General features: G+C 38.1%; 1 protein-coding gene across 1 annotated transcript in view; it reads right to left on the reverse strand.

The window, feature by feature from the left end:
• Positions 1-18497, reverse strand: part of pde5ab (phosphodiesterase 5A, cGMP-specific, b) — a 139259-nt gene that overhangs the window by 87699 nt on the left and 33063 nt on the right. The window contains exons 5-7 of the mRNA XM_088015949.1: positions 17431-17502; positions 16000-16089; positions 15790-15927 (exon numbers count right to left, since the gene is read on the reverse strand). Coding sequence (XP_087872075.1) covers positions 15790-15927; positions 16000-16089; positions 17431-17502 — 300 coding nt within the window. The remainder of the gene's footprint in view (positions 1-15789; positions 15928-15999; positions 16090-17430; positions 17503-18497) is intronic.

Raw genomic sequence — 18497 nt, forward strand, 5'->3', positions numbered from 1 at the left:
CCTGCGAGATGGACACCATTGCACTGCGCCACCAGCAGCGACAAACAGAGGTAAGTACACTATTAATTTGTCGCAAAAAGTTGTTTAGGATGTTTTTAGGCTAGAAAGTAGCCCTTATAGCTTCATTTACGCACTTAGTTATGTGAAGTTTGAAATATACTCCGGAGTTTTCGGAGCAGCGTAGCTCCGCTAACTGGGCCAGGCGGCTCCAGGCTCAGCGGGCAGGTGGAGGTGTTTACCCCGCTAACCGCGGTCTGGGCAAGTCACCTTGTCGTATTCTGCTGCTTGATATCTGATCGTAGCGTCTCAAAGTGTGACATGAAGAGTTTAATGTGTTTGCATATATACTGTTTGATAGGTGTATCAAAATATAATATTCCTCTCTGGAGAGTTCGATACTTCTGAAGATGTTGGAAACATTGACGTCATCCAATACCAGTTACTAATATTCCCTTCCTCTGATCTTTTTGTAGTTTGTAAATTCATATTATTGTGTGTGAGTGAAATATATTCTTCCCTTCGATTGGCTTCTTAAGTGCAGTGTGAACTTTTTTTATATTAATTTTTATTCTTTCATACAGGCGGCTCTTCAGGAGGAGCTCCAGGTTTGGATGCAGCTTCCCAGAATCTCCCAGTGATCCTCTTCCTCCTCCTGACATAGTCTTCCTCACTGTCTCCTCATCTTTTATATACATAAATTATAGGAATATTTTTTTATGATTCCCCAAACATTGGCTGAATATCTACATATGCTATTGTAATAAATACATTTTAATGTTTTGTCTCTGTTTATTTTGTAAGATTTGAATTTAAAGCTCTGACTACATATAGGTTGATACAAATTAAATATTAATAATTATTTAATGTTTCTTGCTTATAAACCAGAGCTAAGAAATAATGAAAAGTATCAACTCAAAAGTTGTTCACTATGTTTAGTCAGTTGAGTCTAATAAGTTATAATAAATAGGACATGCTGGAGGGACGATGTCTCTCAGCTGGCCTGGGAACGCCTTTGGATTCCCCTGGAGGAGCTGGAAGAAGAGGCTGGGAGAGGGAAGTCTGGGCCTCCCTTCTGAAGCTGCTGCCCACGCAACCCGACCCCGGATAAGTGGAAGAAAATGGTTGGATGGATAAATAAGTCTCATGAAAGGGACAAAGGTTTTCATTTCTAATTGGACAGTAATATGTCACTTATAAAAATGTGAAAAGATATTATGAGGTGTTAAACTGCAGAAGAGGATAAGGGGCCTGTAACATTTTTCTAACACCAATTGATGTACAAGATGGTTGTTTTTTTTTTTTTTTTTTAGATTAAAGTCTGAATTCTAAGAGTAAAGTCATAATAATGACCTTCTTTTCTTTCCCAAATCCTCTTCTGTAGGCAAACATTTATTTAGTTAAGCTTTTAATAATCTGGCACATTATTTCACTACCTGGTAGAAATCTAGTTCCAGGTATTTGCTTGAAATAGATACTATCCATCTATTAGTATAGTGTATTGTATATACATTTTTTTGTATATACAATACAATATATTGTATATTTATTTTGGATAAATATAAAATATTTATCCAAGATATTGTATATTTTGGATAACCTTTTTTGCATGTTTGTTCACGACATACCGGATTATAATTGGTATGCTAATGCTATTCAGAAAGGAAAAACTAAAACTAAAGGGTTTGAATGACTGAGAATGTTCTAGTGGCGGTTTGAGCGTCTTTTTAAACCAGAGCAGATTAAGGTTGGTAAAAAAAAAAAACATTGGACGGACTAGCCCTTTAGATATTTACTGAAAGTGAAGCTGCATTTAGCAGCCATTAGCTTCATATACAAAACAGAGTCGGAGTTAAAGGCTGTCTGTGTGAAAGTATTATGGTCAAATTAATTACATGCCGCTTTGGACGAGTGTAGAAAAACAACAGAGAGACAGAGAGAACTATGCAGGCTGCAGGGAGACACGATTGTTGGTTTCAGGCTATATACTGTAGTATTTTCTGCCAGCCGCAAATGACCAATGTCCGGTATTATTTGTTTCTCACAGGAGCATTATTTCAACTGACTTGCGGCTGGCAAAAATAAAAAAAAAAAAACAGTATAAAGGCTAAAACGAACAAGCTCGTCTTCCTGCAGCCTGCATAATGTGTGCGATACGGTCCCTGTGTAAACCGGACAGAGAGAACTTCCGGGTCAGATCGCTTGTCAATAATGAAATAACGACAAGCGAAATTAACAGGCCGTTTTTCTAATTTTGTTTTAAAAACAAAAAAAACACATGCTTGTTTTGTTTTTCCAATTTTATTTTGAAACGAAAAAACCAAAGGACGAACCATACACGGATTATGATGCTCTCTGTGCTTTGAACACAATCCTGAGAACATCATGGAGCAGGTGCATTTATACAGGGACTTGATTACACACAGGTAGATTCTACTTATCATCAGTCATTTAGGACTGATGATGTCCAAACTGAACTTCTTTAGTGAATTTGCTGCACTGACAGTAAGGGGGCCGAATAATATTGCACAACCCCACTTTGCAGTTTTTTGTTAAAAAAGTTGAAAATATACAATAAATTTCGTTCCACCTCACGATTGTGTCCCACTTGTTGATTCTTCACAAAATAATAAAAATTTTAGATCTTTATGTTTGAAGCCTGAAAAGTGGCAAACGGCTGAAAAGTTGAAGGGACCCAATACTTTAATACAGTACTATGTATGCATGGAACAATGCAAGAGGAAGGTCAAACCTGAACACTAAGAGAAACTGCTATGTTTTTCATTTTATATGATATGATTAAGGTAAGGTCTAGCAAGAGATTCTCCATTAGGTTTAGGTCTAAACTAGGCCATGTAATAAAGAAATGTACCTTGATCTAAACTGTAGGTCTAGCTTTTCGAGGTCATAATGACCACTTTCCCACACTCTACTACCATTGAATTAAATCATTTAATTTTGGCTAAGCAACAGAGTCAGTTATATAGTATTGACAGGCTCAATAAATAATGATTAATATCAGGAGCCGCATGTTTTCAAAGATCATATTTCATTACAATCAACTGAATAAAATGGGCACAAGCTCCAACATTTAAAATCAGCAAATACTATGCAATTTTCTGATTGGATTGTAATAAAAAATTCCCATTTGCAGAAAATCTGCGCTAATTCATCAGTCAGTTGGATCTATCTGATCCAAGCAGATTAACTGAACTCTGAGTGTTTTACCCTGTGCGGTCCGGTGTGCGCTTTTACCAGGTTTTTTTTTTTTTTTTTTTTTTTTGCGTGGTTTCGCTTCTCCGAAACGGACAGGTGTTACTCTGTATGGAGAGCCATTTCAGCCAAAATTAAATAAATAAATAAATGGGTGAAATGAATAAAAAATGAGTGAAATGGAAATAAATCAATAAATGAAGAAAATGAGTGAAATAAATACAAAATTAGTTAAATAAATAATTTAGCTTTTTCATTAACCCAATTTTTCATTTATTTATTTTTCATATCAATTTCTCAATTTCCCTGTTTTCATGCATCTATTTTTCATTTACCCATTTTTCATTTATCTATTTTTCATTTAACAATTTTTTAATTTAGCTTTTTCATTAACAAAATTTTTCATTTATTTTTCATATCAATTTCTCAATTTCTTTTTCATTAATCTATTTTTCATTTATCCCTTTACCCATTTTTCATTAATCTATTTTTCATTTAACCACTTTTCAATTTCCCTTTTTCATTAACCCAATTTTCTCATTTATTTATTTTTCAATTATCAATTTCTCAATTTCTCTTTTTCATTTATCTATTTTTCATTAATCTATTTTTTAATTTAACCATTTTTCAATTTTCTTTTTCCATTAACCCGATTTTCTATTTCCGAGTTTCATTAATCAATTTCTCATATATCCCCTTTTTATTTACCCATTTTCTTTTATTTTTCATTCATTTGTTTAAAAAAATTAAAAATTTCCCATTTTCTAATTTCCCTGATTCATTTAGTATTTCCTTATTTTCTTATTTATCACATTCCATTTCCCTGCAAAACTTAGAAAAAAAAATGCAAATGAGGAGAGGCACGTCATCAGGCTACAACTTCCCCAATTGGTTGGTTAGCGTCACCTGTACTTTGCTTCAAGAAAGATGGCGACCTACTAACGGGTTATCAATAAGCTGAAGCTCATTAACTTCATTAGAAAATACTTTACTTTTCGTGTGGCCGCTCAGACAGAACGTGTTTCAGCTGGCGGCTCTCATGGACTCAGAGCTTCACCGTCGGGGGTTTTTATAGTTTGGACGAAACGGCCGCTGAAGTTGGCTTACGATTGAAGGTTCGGGACACCTTCGTAGCTACCAGCTGTGACCCAACTATAAGGAGCAGACTTTATTGTACATCGCAAGTGAACTGCAATATCCAGAGGCAGCTCTATGGAGCATCGAGCTGAAAGAATGAGGGGAAGTTGTAGCCTGATGACGTGCCTCTCCTCATTTGCATTTTTTTTTCTAAGTTTTGCGGGGAAATGGAATGTGATAAATAAGAAAATAAGGAAATACTAAATGAATAAGGGAAATTGGAAAATGGGAAAATTAAAAATTTTTCAAATAAATGTTGAATGAAAAATAGATACAAGAAAAATGGGTAAATAAAAAGGATATATGAGGAATTGATTAATGAAACTGGGAAATAGAAAATCGAGTTAATGGAAAAAGGAAATTGAAAAATGGTTAAATTAAAAAAATAGATTAATAAAAAATAAAAAATAGAGATAAATGAAAAATAGATAAATGAAAAAGAGAAATTGATAATCTGAAAAATAAATGAGAAAATTGGATTGATGAAAAAGGGACATTGAAAAATGGTTAAAGGAAAAACAGATTAATGAAAAATGGGTAAATTAAAAATACATGAAAAATAGATGCATGAAAAAAGGGAAATTGAGAAATTAATATGAAAAGTAAATAAATGAAAAATTGGGTTAATGAAAAAGCTAAATTATTTATTTAACTAATTTTGTATTTGTTTGACTCATTTTCTTCATTTATTGATTTATTTTACTCATTTTTTATTTATTTCACCCATTTATTTATTTATTTAATGTTGGCTGAAATGGCTCTCCATACATTAGCAGCTCCTCCAGAACGCCGCTCTCCTGGGTAACGTGCACCAAGGCTCCATTTCTTAAAACCGCTGGATGAGTTACTTCCAGCGGTTTTTAATTCTTCGCAGCGGTGGAGCCGCTTCCGCAGTGGTTGAGCAGCGGACTGCGCATGTTACAGTCTAATTAACTTTTGTGTCGTCATTTATTTCCTCAAGATAAACTACCGGCTCCTCAAATGGATTAACACAACGTTGCATTCTCCTTAGTTTTCTCTGGTCTGTAATGGAGACTTGAATTTAACGCGCCATTTCAACCAAAGGTTTTGAATGCGCTTCCTAACCAGACGTGAGTCAGGCACGTGCAGAAGGGGGGGTCTGGGGGTGCTTGAGCACCTGCCCCTTTTGCTCCTTGCCCCCAAGTGCCCTTTTGGTCAAATTTATTTATTTTTTTTGGTATTATTTTCTAAGCCCTCTTCTGACACATAACATGTACTAAAATTATTTTTTGTTGGGTTTTTCTTTTTGTACAATATAATAAGCAAAGTAAGATAACTAAAAAGCTTCTTCCCTGTATCTTTAATGATAATAGTCATTCTTCAGTATCGCTTATGCAATAGGGGCAAATCGCCCGTCCAAAACCGATCATCTCCATAATAGATGTCTGATCTTCTAATTTCCTTTGCTGCATAATGTACATTGCATTTATTCTGGCGTTAGGTAAATGTATCTTGAAGGAAAATAGCACTTAAATAAAAGTCCAACAAGGATATTCATTTAAAATTAAAAATAACTCACCCTAAATTACCATGATAGATATATTTAATAAAAGTGTCATTAATGAAGGGGGGAAAACTCATTCCAAACTTTAAGTTTAGGGTCTGGTTCGCAGAGTATGAAGTTATTTTTTTCCCCCAATTATTCAATGAAAAAAAAAAATCTCAGTTAAGTAAAATAAAATTGTAATCAAAACTTTTGGAATTGTAATGATTTCTTTCTTAAAAACAAAATATTTTGTTTAAATAACGTTTTTTTTCCCTAAATTAAATAACTAATTTTTGTCTCTTGAACTTAAAAAGTTATTTGCTAAACATAAACTTAGCACACGTCAGAAATATTTTGTTGCGATTTTGGGCCCTGCCCACGACGTCAGGTGAGAAAAATGTTTAAGCAAAACTCAGTAGGTTTTTCTCATGGTGATGCGCATTAACAATTCAATTTTTGCTTTTGTTTTTTATTTTCTCTGCAGTTCCACATTAAAGTTTGATGCAGCTCTGCTTTCCTGAATGAACCATCTTCATCTCCACTGCAAGTGTAGCAAACAGGCAGCTCTTTTTTTATATAGATTACAGTCCACTAAAAGGTTGCATTGTGCCCTTGTTTATATTTTTAATAGTGTAATTCTGTAAAGACAAAATATGTCTGGTGGTCCAGCTCTGATTTACATATCTTGCTAAATTGCAGGTTTGAATATTGCAATACTTTCCTATAACAAAATAGACCTGCAGAAAGAAATTACTAATAAAATATCTCACATATGCATAGTTATATGCTCTATATAGAGATGTTCCTTAGCTTTGATTGTATATCTCATAATTTTGTAATTTATCATTGTTTATTAAACTCTGAAAGCTGTGTGGCTTTGTTAATATTCTGTCCTAGAATGTGGTTAGATGTGCCCTTTTTTTTGAGCACCTGCCCCTTTAGTGATCTCTGCACGGCCCTGTTCAGAGTCCATGAGATGATATTCAGAAATGATTTTTTTATTAATTGATTTCAGTTGCCTCTGAGATTAAAACTTTGCGTAAAGCCTATAATGTCTGCCCATGTGAACCAGTTAAGGGTGTTAATTAGAACCTGTCAAATGACGGACGGGCTTTAAATTTTCTGGTCGTTTAAAAAAATAACTGGTCAAATATGGAAAATATTCAGTTAACGGACTTCTGTGTCAGGGTGAAGAGGGATCAGCTTTAAGTTCAAGGACAGGCAAACATCACCTCATTGTTTTGTTATGTGAAATACATGTTGGCTGTGTAATTAAAGAAAAGTTTTGTGAATGAAGTTGAGAGTTAACATCGAAACTTGTTTTTATTTGTTTGCTTACCTTTAAACAACGATTTAAATATTGTAATTTTTAAACTGAGCAGTAATTTTACATCCATGCAAACTCAAATGTAATATTTAAAACTTCAATACATAAAATTAGTTATTTAACAATATGAGGTGTTGTTTAATTTATTTTTAACATTGTACTTTCATACATTTATGCTAGGGGTGCCCAAGTCTAGTTTTCCAGAGCTACCATCTGCAACTTTAGATGCGTTCCTTCTCTAACACACCTGGATTATTGACCAGTTGATAATGATCATTGATCATTATAAGCCTCTACAGAACTGAGTTACTGCTAATGAGGGAATTTGTCTGGGGAGTGTTTTAGCAGGGATGGATCTAAAAGTTGCAGTCTGGAGGATTCCTGATTTGCTGAAGTGGCCCTCGGGGAAATTGAGTTTGACACCCCTGCCTTATGTTATTAAAATACTTCACAACCAGGAGAGGTAAAATGGAAACAAAAACAGGCACAAAGTTATCCAAAGGATAATTGTAAACTGGTCTCATTTCTGCCTGTAGTTTACTTATTCTGATGAGCCATGTATTGTAAGATACTGTTATACACTGAGTGCACAAGTATTGTGCTAGGTGTAGCTTTGAGGAATAGTTTTATTGTGGAACAACTACAGCGCTCTCGGTCAATCCAAAATGTTAATTATCTCGAAACTGAATATTTCAGAAAATAAAAATGAGATTCTGGCTTTCTTAATACAATATTTTTGTATGCGCAGAATTACTATGCCTCTGAATTAAAACTGAAACTTTTCTCATCTCACTTGTTTATTGTCAACTCAAAATTGACAAACATTTCTGACATTTAGAAAATAAATCGGTGACCCTTACAGCCACCCTTCTTTTCCATAACACTTATAAGCCTTCCTTTCATGGAGTCCGTCAGTTTCTTGATCTGTTGACGATCAACTTTTTGTGCAGCAGCAGCCACAGCCTCCCAGACACTGATCAGAGATGTGAACCGTTTTCCTTCACCATAAAGCTCCTGTTTAAGAAAGGCCCACAGGTTCTCAGTGGGGTTTAGGTGGTGAGGAAGGGGACCACTTCATTATTCTTTTATCTTTAAGGCCTTCCATAGTGGAGTACTTTGATGCATGCGATGGAGCATTGTCCTGCATAAAAATCATGGTCTTCTTGAAAGATGCAGACTTTTTCCTGGACCACAGCTTGAAGAAAGTGTCTTCTAAAAACTGGCAGTAGGTTTAGGACTTGATTTTGAGTCCAACTTCAACCCGAAAAGGTCCAACCAGCTCATCTCTAATAATACCAGCCTATACCAGCGCCCTGCCTCCACCTTGCTCGTGTCTGATGTGAAGTGGAGCTCTGTGCCTAGTACTGATCCAGCCACAGGTCCATCCATCTGGTCCGTCAAGACTCATTCTCATCTCATCAATCCATAGAACCTTTGAAAAATCTGTTCAGATCTGTCTTGGCCCAGGCTTGATGTTCCAACTTATGTGTCTTGCTCGATGGGGGTCGGGTTTCAGCGTTCCTCATCTTGGCCATGTCTCTGAACATCTTGTACTTCTGGGCACTGCAGGTAGGTTGCAGTTCTGGAAAATGACAGGATGGGTTCCTGTAGCTTCACGTTTGATTCTTCTCAACTCTTTGGCATTTAATTTACATCTTTTTTCCTCAACACGTTTCTTGTAAACCTGTTAGCTATTTGCAGCAAAACGTTTGATGGTTGTGTGATCACGCCCCAATATCTTAGTAATTTCAAGCGTGCTGCATCCCTCTGAAAGACCTTTTACAATTTTGGACTTTTCAGAGTCACTTAAATGTCTTTATTGGCCCATTTTGCCTGAGGAAAAGAAGCTGCCTAATAATTATACACATCTTGATATTGGATGTTGATCTTCTTAGCCCCACCCTCCCTCACTAAACAAATACACATCAGCTGATATGTTTAGATTCAACAAGCATTCAAGTTTATGCAGCCTGGAATTGGAAAATATGCATACAAATTATGATATCAAAACTAAATTATAATTGTGCACACAGTGTCACTTGAATAAAAAAAACTATGGAATAAAGATGCTGGCAGGAATAAATTACACTGTTTGCTCTTGCAACAATCATTACCTGCATTACAGTGGAAAAGTGGATGTTTATATTTAGCAGTGACCTCGCCGCTGCCCGCCTGTCATCTATCATGTGCAATAATGAAACTCATCATGGAAGTGATCTGTTGGGCATCTGAGGGCACCGACTGTATTTCAATTCCCTCAGATGGACTAATCTCATTAAAAATTATCCTGCACAATCTGTCCCAGGGGTACAGTGTTTGTAGACAAAGGGGAGACTTTAGCAAGAGAAAAACAGCTCAGTTATGCTGCCTGACAAACACATTCCCTCCTGTTGAACTCTGTCACACTGTAATCACATTCTTTTATTGTGATTTTTTGTGATCCAACAACACAGTGTAGTCCATAATCAATATGTACATTGACAATGATGCATGCTTTTAAGAGGTGCACTAATTGCAGTTTTTCAACCAATTTAGATCTTTAAAAAGTCTGATTCCGATTTTGGTGGATACTGATTTTTTGTCTGAAACATTCATAAATATAGCAAAAAAGTCATTAAGTTGGCAATAGTGGGGGATTATTGTTAACCGCAAACGTAACCTTGTGGCGGGTTTCGTCAGTCAGCCCTCTCCAACAGCATACAAGTGTCATTCATGGGTTTTGGGGTAGATATCTGCTATGTGTGGGCATTTATTGTAATTTCAAGAGTGCTGAAATTACACTTTTCATTGTGAAAAACATATGATAAGAATTTCGATTTATTTTCTCCAGGTACTCTGGCTTCCCCCCCTCAGTCCAAAAACATGACTGTTAGGTTAACTGATCTCTCCAAATTCTCCTTAGGTGTGTGTGTGTGTGTGTGCGTGCATGGTTGTTTGTCCTGTCCGTCTCTCCTTTGCCCTGCGATGGACTGGTAACCTGTCCAGGGTGACCCCACCTCTCACCCCTTGACCTCTGGAGATAGGCACCAGCACGCCTCATGACCCCACTAGGGATAAGTGTGTATGATAATGGATGGATGTTGTCTTGATAAATTCTAATTAATGATGTCCATTAAAAAAACAAAAATGGAGTATTATTGGAAATGTTATTTTTGCCACTGTTTGTTTGTACAGCATATTTCAGCAGCAAGGCAGTTCAAAGTGTTTTACATCATACAAACACAAACGTAGAAAGTTAAAGAACACACAGTCAGCAATTTACACATTATATTTTGTCAAGTTCCACCATTACACGTGAGAATGTTGATTAATGTTTAATTGATTATGTTTCAAAAGCAACTTTTAGTCTAGATTAAAAGGCACTCAGTGTTTCAACTGTTTAGCAGTTTTCTGGAAGTTTGTTCCAGATTTGTGGTGCATAGAAGCTGAATGCTGCTTCTCCTTGTTTGGTTCTGGTTCTGGGGATTCAGATCAGACCAGAACCAGAAGATCTGAGAGGTCTGGAAGGTTGGTACAACATCAGCAGATCTTTAATGTATTGTGGTGATTTATAAATTAGTAACAGTATTTTAAAGTTTATTCTCTGAGCTACAAGGAGTCAGTGGAAGGACTTTAGACCTGGGTGATGTGATCTTCCTGGTTTTAGTGAGAACGCCAGCAGCAGCGTACTGTGGGACAGACCTATAAAGACACTGCTGCAGTAATTAATATGTCTAAAGATAATTCAATCTGGAGAGACTCAGACAGAGAAAGAGAGCGATTAAAGAAAGTTTAATGACAAACATTAAAGTCCTTTGGTATTCAGGCCCCGGCTGGGGATGAAGAGCTGGAACTTCGATGAGATCAATAAACATTCCTGATGCTGCATAGGAATATAATGCCCCTGGGGCCTGTACTGGTGGCAGCAGTCGAAGAAGAATGTGGCCTGAGAGCCAGGAGCAGAAGGTGGAGATGGGGCGGAGGTGGGTTGATCGCAGCTGGTAAGCGGAGGAGGCTGTGGCCAGGAGGTCCTTTTCAACTGGAGCTCCAACGATGATTGGCCGAAGTGAGGCTTGATCCAATGCCGATAGGTCCAGGGTGAAGAGAGGGAGACGCTGATTGATGAGGCAGGTGAGGCTAAAGAGCCTTCCAGATTGAATTTGCGCAGAAGCATGGATGAGTTTCTCTAGATTTTTCTGAGAAAACAAGTCCTCTAATCCTGGAGATGTTCTTCAGGTGATAAAAGGCTGGCTTTGTAACTGTCTTTATAACTGTCTTTATATGGCTCAGAAGGTTCAGGTCAGAGTTCATCACTCCACCCAGACTTCAGACCTGTTCTCTAGTTTCCAGCTGTAATAACTGAAGCTGTGTGTTGACTCTATATCAGGGGTGCTCAAGTCCAGTCCTCCAGATCCATCATCCTGCATCCCTGCTTCAACACACCTGAATGAAATGAATGGTTTGTTACCAGGCCTGTTCAGAGCTGACTGACTGCTGGTGAGGGAATTCAGCCTTTTGATCCCGGTCTGTTGGAGGAAGGATGCATCTAAAGTTGCGGGATGGTAGCTCTTGAGGACTGGACTTGCTCTAGATCAGGGGTGGGCAATCCTGGTCCTTAAGGGCCGGTGTCCTGCAACTCTAAGATGTTTTCCTGGTCCAACACACTTCAATCTGAATCACCTTCTAAGTGCAGTCAAGTTCTTCAGTGTCCTGCTAATGACCTCATTATTTGACTCAGGTATGTTGAAGTGGAGACACATGTAAAAGTTACAGGAGACCGGCCCTCCAGGCCTGGAGTTGCCCACCCCTGCTCTAGTTCATTCCTCTTAGGTCCAAAGACAATAACTTAAGTTTTGTTTCTGTTCATCTGTTACAGCTGGAATGCTTATAACATATTAGAACAGGGGTCATCAACATGGTCCCCACGGGCATCCGGTCGCCCGAGGGGACCTTGTCAGTCGCCCGCAGAGCAAGTTCTAAAAATAGCCATTGCCATTAGGGAGCACTGCCAAAAAATTATTAAATTAAATGTTTTTACCTTGAAATAATAACATTTGTTTATTTTTAGATTTTTGTTTTTAAGTGAATTATAAAAATGTTTAAAATAATTTGCTGTATGTGCACAACTCTTTTCTGGGGTTAAAGTTCAGAATTATGTGCAGACGCCTGCAGGATGTTGCAGAGGGCAGCAGCGCCTGCAGCTGTACGGCTGGACCCACAGCAAGTCAAAGCCTAAATGTTACTGGTCAGTTTACTTTTGTTTATTTGGCGGCTTGGTGCTTTTACTGTAAGCTAAAAATGAATGAGCAGAGTTTGATCCCACTTGTAGTTCTAACAGCGGTCTTTGGATCCCAGCTGAGCTTTTTAGTGTGTGCGGTTCTGGCGGGTCACTGGATGGCTGACATCTGTCTCAGACGGCGGGTTAAAGAATTTAATCTAGTTTCCAAAAGAGTATAAATTAAGCAAACAATGTTGCATCACCTTCTCCTCCTCTGGACGTCTGACACCACCTGAACCTGGGAATCAACATCCCAGTCTTTCTGTGCATCACACTGGTAAGGCTTCACTTCCATGTCTTTATAGCATCGTTTGTGTAAAAAAAAAACCCGTCAGCTGCTTTTGTGGTTTAGGTTTGTGCTGGTTTTGGTTGTGCTCTTGCAGGTCAGGTGCAGTGATAGTTTTGTGCTACTCTCCGATCTCTAATTTTTTTTTTTTTTTTGACGGGTAACCAGTCAGCTTTTCAGTTCGCGAAACCACAAAAAGGCTAATAAACTGGTGACCGTCAGAACGGTAGAAAAGCTCAGGCAGGATCTTAGAACAACGGGAGGAGCTCATTCAGTTTTAGCTCACAGAAAAAGCGCCAAGCCACCAAATTAAGAAAAGTAAACTGACCAATAAGATTTAGCCTTTGGCATGCCCTTTGACCCCCACAGACTCACACTGATGTGTGCTACGTACAAAATGTTTTGACACAAAATATCTTTTTGTCTCCACAATTTTGTTAATAGTAAAGTGGGTTAGATAATAAAACGTACAATAACTGTTCTTTTCTCTTTTATTTAAAGGAAAATCTCAAGGTACTCGGTGCGTCCAGCCGTACAGCTGCAGCTGCTGCTGCAATAATCCATACCGTCAGTCACTTGTGGGCAATTTAGAATCACACAGAAAAGCTCCAAAAGGGAATCAAACTTAAAACTTTTAACTAAGAACTTTTATCACATAATAGCAATTAACCATATCTGCCATGGTAAATCATTACTGATAACTATAACGAGTAGTCCATAACATTAATATGATCAGACCACATGTAATCATACATATGTGTTATTGTTATAAAGAGTGAGCCAACAAAATGTATGTCTGTACCAAACAAGCAGCCCTTCGTGTTACTCTGGACCCAAGGCCACTAGAGCCAACAAAACCTTAAAAAAAAAAAAAAAAAAAAAAAAAAAAAAAGAGAGAGATTGGTGACCCCTGTATTACAACATATGTATCTGTTATTCAGTGATTGGATGGATTCTGAGTCACCTAGTGACATCGTAATGTAGAGTTGTGTGTTATAGTTATCTTACTTCCTGTTATAACCTGAGCTAAGAGCATATATATATTGAATAAGATGTGTCCTAGGATTGAGTCTTGGGGTACCCCATATGACTTCTGTCCGTTTTGATGAGAATCCCCTATTGAAACAAAGAAAGCCATGTTTTTTATGCAAGATTCAAACCAATTGAGTATTGGACTGGGGAGTCCTACCCAGCTCTCCAATTGTTTCAGTAATGATTGGAAAGCTGTAATAGTGTCAAATGCTGTGCTGAGGTCCAACAGAATCAGCACAGTGGCTTTTCCAGTCTTTATTTATATGGATGTCATTGAACACTTTGACCGTCTCAGTACTGTGGTAACTACAGAAACCAGACTGAAAGACATCAAAGCGGTTGGTCATTGTTGTTGAAACACTGTTTTTTCAATAATTTTGCTGATGAATGGAATGTTGGAGTTTGGCCAGTAATTCTGCAGTAGTGATTTGTCCAGATTGTTTTTTTTATCAGTGGTTTGATAACTGCTGTTTTTAAAGCCTGAAGGAAAACACCTGATGAAACGAATGAGTTCACTATTTGAATCAGATCAGAGGCAACGACAGGCAGAACTTTAAGGAAAGTTGTGGGTAGGATAGCAGGACAGCAGGAAGAGGAGCTTAATTGATTTAGAATTTCTTCTAAACGTTTACAGTTAAATAGTTGAAAATTAGTCATTTTTTGTATTTGTTGTTTGGGCATAGCATTGATTTTTTTTGGCGTGGATGTTCAGATTAACCTTTTTATTTTCTCTGTAAAGAAGTTGGCAAATTCATCGCAGGCCTTGTTAGAGTGGAGTTCAGGTGGTACAATCACAGGAGGGCTTGTGCGTCTGTCAACTGTGGTAAATAAAGCTCAAGCATTAATGTTTGTGCAATGTGCAAGGAAGAGTAGAAAGAGTAGAATTGATTAAATGTTTCTGCTGTGTTGTCCATGTAAGAACATTTTGTAATAGCCATTTTGCTTAGTGAGTCAATGGAGAGTGTACTTTCAAAAACAACAGAATTGATCAGACAGGGCGAAATCAGTTACTGAGACACTGAAAATATTTGCACCCTTAATGATAATCAATTCTATTTTCCAATATTAGTACGCTGGAAAATATGACTAAATGTGGTTGTTGTGCAGTTTGGTGATATGAACTTTCTTTAAGTAATGGAAAATGGAAATGGTTTTAAAGATCAATGTTTGTGGTACTATAAATGCTTTGCCATGCAGTCACAGCCATAAAGTTACCTAAAAAAGAATAAATAGTTTACCATATTTTTTATTATTATTAGATTTTTTTTGTGGTACTAACCGCAAAACACTGCAATAAAATTTTAAGGCCACATTGCCCACCAATAGATTCTACCAACTTTAAACCTCTACAGGCTGACATTTCTTCTCATTCTTCAATAACTCACTCAAACTCCATCAGATTGGATAAATAGGGTCTGTGAAAATACATTTTAAGGTTTTGATTAGGCCATTCTAACACATTAATCTACTTTGATCTAAACCACTCCAGTGCACCACTAACAGTATGTTTACGGTGGTTGTCCTGGTGGATGGTGAGAGTCTAATGCAGTCTCAGGTCTCCTGCAGTCTCCGACACATTTTCTTTTACTGGATTTAGTTCCATAAACTTTGACGAACTTACCTGTTCCTGCTGAAGAAAAGCATACCCACAGCAAGATCCTGCCACCAATATAAGTGTCGCTATGAATATAGTGTGTCAGATTGTATGGAGCTCAGAAAGTTTAAGTTTGGTCCAATTTGACCAGAACCCAACCCCAACTGCTTTAAACTTTAAACTGGTCCTTTTGGGGCAGTGGGTTATTTAATATTCTCTAATAGCCTCTGAGGCCTTCATAGAACAGCTGGGTTTAACAACACACAGCTATTATTTATGAAAAACAATTAAAAATTGAAATGAAGCATCATTTACTTTTCTTGTCACCATTGTTATAATAGAATGTAGAAATGTTCACAAGGTATAAATGCTTTGCAAGGCATCATACAAGTGATTGATCAGTGTGTGTCTATGTGTCTACGTGTGTATGTGCACTAACCATTGAGTCGTCATCAGCAATGAAAACAGTGCAGGCCTGAGCCTGCATGAAGGACAGGATGGTTCCAGCAATCTTCCGCAGCACAACCTCCAAACACTGCTGCTCCTCAAAGATCAGTCTGGCCAGATCCAACAGCACCTGCACATTCAGCACATCACACACTAAGCTACACCTGCATGTATGTGGTTCTGCGCAGACATCCACCCTTACCTGATTGCGTCTGTTTTCCAACTGCGAGGTCTCGTACAGCTGTGCATTGTGCAGAACTATGCCTGAAAAGGCTAGATAGGCAGAAAAATCCTGTTGGGAAGCAAAATAGTAAGCAAGGACCATGTAATAGGAGGTAAGTAATAAATCATTTTTATCTATATAGCAAGTGCTTCATGGTAAAATATAAATAGATATACATTTCATATGGAGGGTGCAACTCTGGTGTCATACTGGGGCTCTCAGCATGTCATGTGGGCTCCTGGCTGGTGGTCAATGCCTCAATCCCTTCTGGGCTTCAGGGATTGAGTTGGACCCATGTGAGGCTCCAGCTACCTTGACCTCCCTGGTGCTGTCCAATCAGATGGGATGGTACAATACTGTGCACCTGGATGCCAGGGTGACCTGCTGCATGGAGGCCTGGGGCAGCAAGGTTGGTTGTTGGGGTTTGGTACCAGGGATTGCCTATTGACCACCAGGAGCCTGCCTTAACTACTCCTTAAAAGCCTCACAGCACTATTTTTTCAGTTCAGTTCAGCTCTGACTTTGTTGTCTTCATCTTCCTATCAGTTTCATTCTACAGTCCTCAACCCAAAGCTGTCCAGCTACACTCTTAACTACCACTAACTTGCAGTCACTAATTTCCTTCAGATTATGTCTAAATAAGATGTAGTCCACCTGTGTGCTCCTACCTTCTCCTTTTATAAGTCACCCTACGTCCCTGCCTCTTCTGGGAGAAAGAGGGTTTACAACAGCCATTTTAATCATTTTCATAAAGTCCACCACCGCCTGTCCATCTTCAGACAGATCTGGCAGAATCAAACATATTCCAGGGTTCTGTAGACAAGGCTAAACAGAACAGTCTGCTAAGAGACCCAAATGCCGCTTTATTCATGGATGAACTAGCCTGGCATGTATACGTACATAATTCTGCTCAATTCTCATCTCCCTTCAGTGCTCTGTCTGGGATTTCTCCCAGTGAGCTTGATTTTTCCAGTAGAATTTCAACCAGACCAATTAAACAGAAGGAGGACTTGTTTGAAGCTGTGATGGGATTTTTACATGGTGAAATAAATGAATTAATAAGTTGAAGCAAGAGGAATGTTTAAGGTATTTTATTTGATGTTTGGCTCAGGACCTCTCTCTTCATAGTGAAGGATGGTTGTTTACAGCGCAAGCAAATTTCCGGTATGGTTCACAGCTTCAAACTAGCACCTTACATATGCCTAGGCCAAATGTTAGTGATTGGATCAAATCAATCATGCCTCCAGCAATTACTTCTCAATAGCCAAGGATCTACACCCTCTGGTTGAAGCAAAGTGTAGAATAAAGGGCTGGTTTTTGCCAGACTACGGATGAGGACTATCAAAAGCAACAGTAAAGCAGGGAAGAAAACCACTGGCTGATAGATGTTACACAGTCAAACTGACCAACCTTTTCATCCTGTTCAGTGAAGGCACTGTTCTCTCCACATTTCTTGTTAATAGCCTGAACCACTCCAACAACCTGCAATGCATAGGAATAATAATAAAGCAAAGACAAAGTAATTCACTTAGAGCAGCTTTATATCATCAGAAACCGTTTCAGAACAGCATGTCATGATGCGAGTTTGAGGATGGACCAAAATGCAGACAGGAGCTGGGAGCATAAATTATGTAGAAAGTTTTAATGAAAAATGAAAAAATAAAAAAAACACAGGGAGACAGAGCAGACCAAAAATCATAAATCCAAGGAAAACACCAGCAAGAGACAGAGGAAAAAACAGGAAAACAACAGGGCATAATGGGAGGAACCAGCATGGAGTGTGAGAAGAGAAGGGTTTAAAGACTTTGAGGCTGAATGCTGAACAAAAGTTCTGGGGCCTCATGTATAAAAGAGTGCACGGCTTTCACACTAAAAATTGGTGTATGGAAAAATTTAGAAAAGTGCAGTGCATAAAAAAAATTCAGATGTATAAAAATGTGCACGCACGTGGCCACACACCTTTCCTATACACAATCCTAATGTGCGGGAAATGGAGCTCAGCTGCTGGTCCACCCTGCAGCCACCAATAAATACATCTGTAAATTAGAATAAATACCCGGACGTCTGCCACCACGTGAAGCAATAACCATGGAAACGCTGCCTTGTTTGTAGTAGTTTAAGTAGCTGTAATGATAATTGTATTTTTTATTTAATATCTGCCAGCAGGGTACATAAGCTCACCGCACAAAAGTAATACATTTTAAAGACAAAATTCCAATTAGAATTAAAAACAAATAAAGAGATCCAAATGGAGGAGCTTGTTTGAACAGCAAGGAGTTCAGCTGGGATTTAAAGAAAGACAGTGTGCAGAGCTCGACCGAAGCACTGCCTGACCTGGCAGCAGCCCCAGCTGCACCAGTAACGAACAGCTCCTTCTTTAAGTTCTGCACAGAGCTCTAGGATGATCACTCAGGGGACAATCTAAATGCTAATAAACCATCATAAATATTTCCCAGCATATCAATGTGGTCTCTGAT

Source organism: Poecilia mexicana, unplaced genomic scaffold (genome assembly GCF_051168715.1).
Source record: "Poecilia mexicana isolate PSO_F unplaced genomic scaffold, ASM5116871v1 scaffold_18, whole genome shotgun sequence".
Classification (NCBI taxonomy): domain Eukaryota; kingdom Metazoa; phylum Chordata; class Actinopteri; order Cyprinodontiformes; family Poeciliidae; genus Poecilia; species Poecilia mexicana.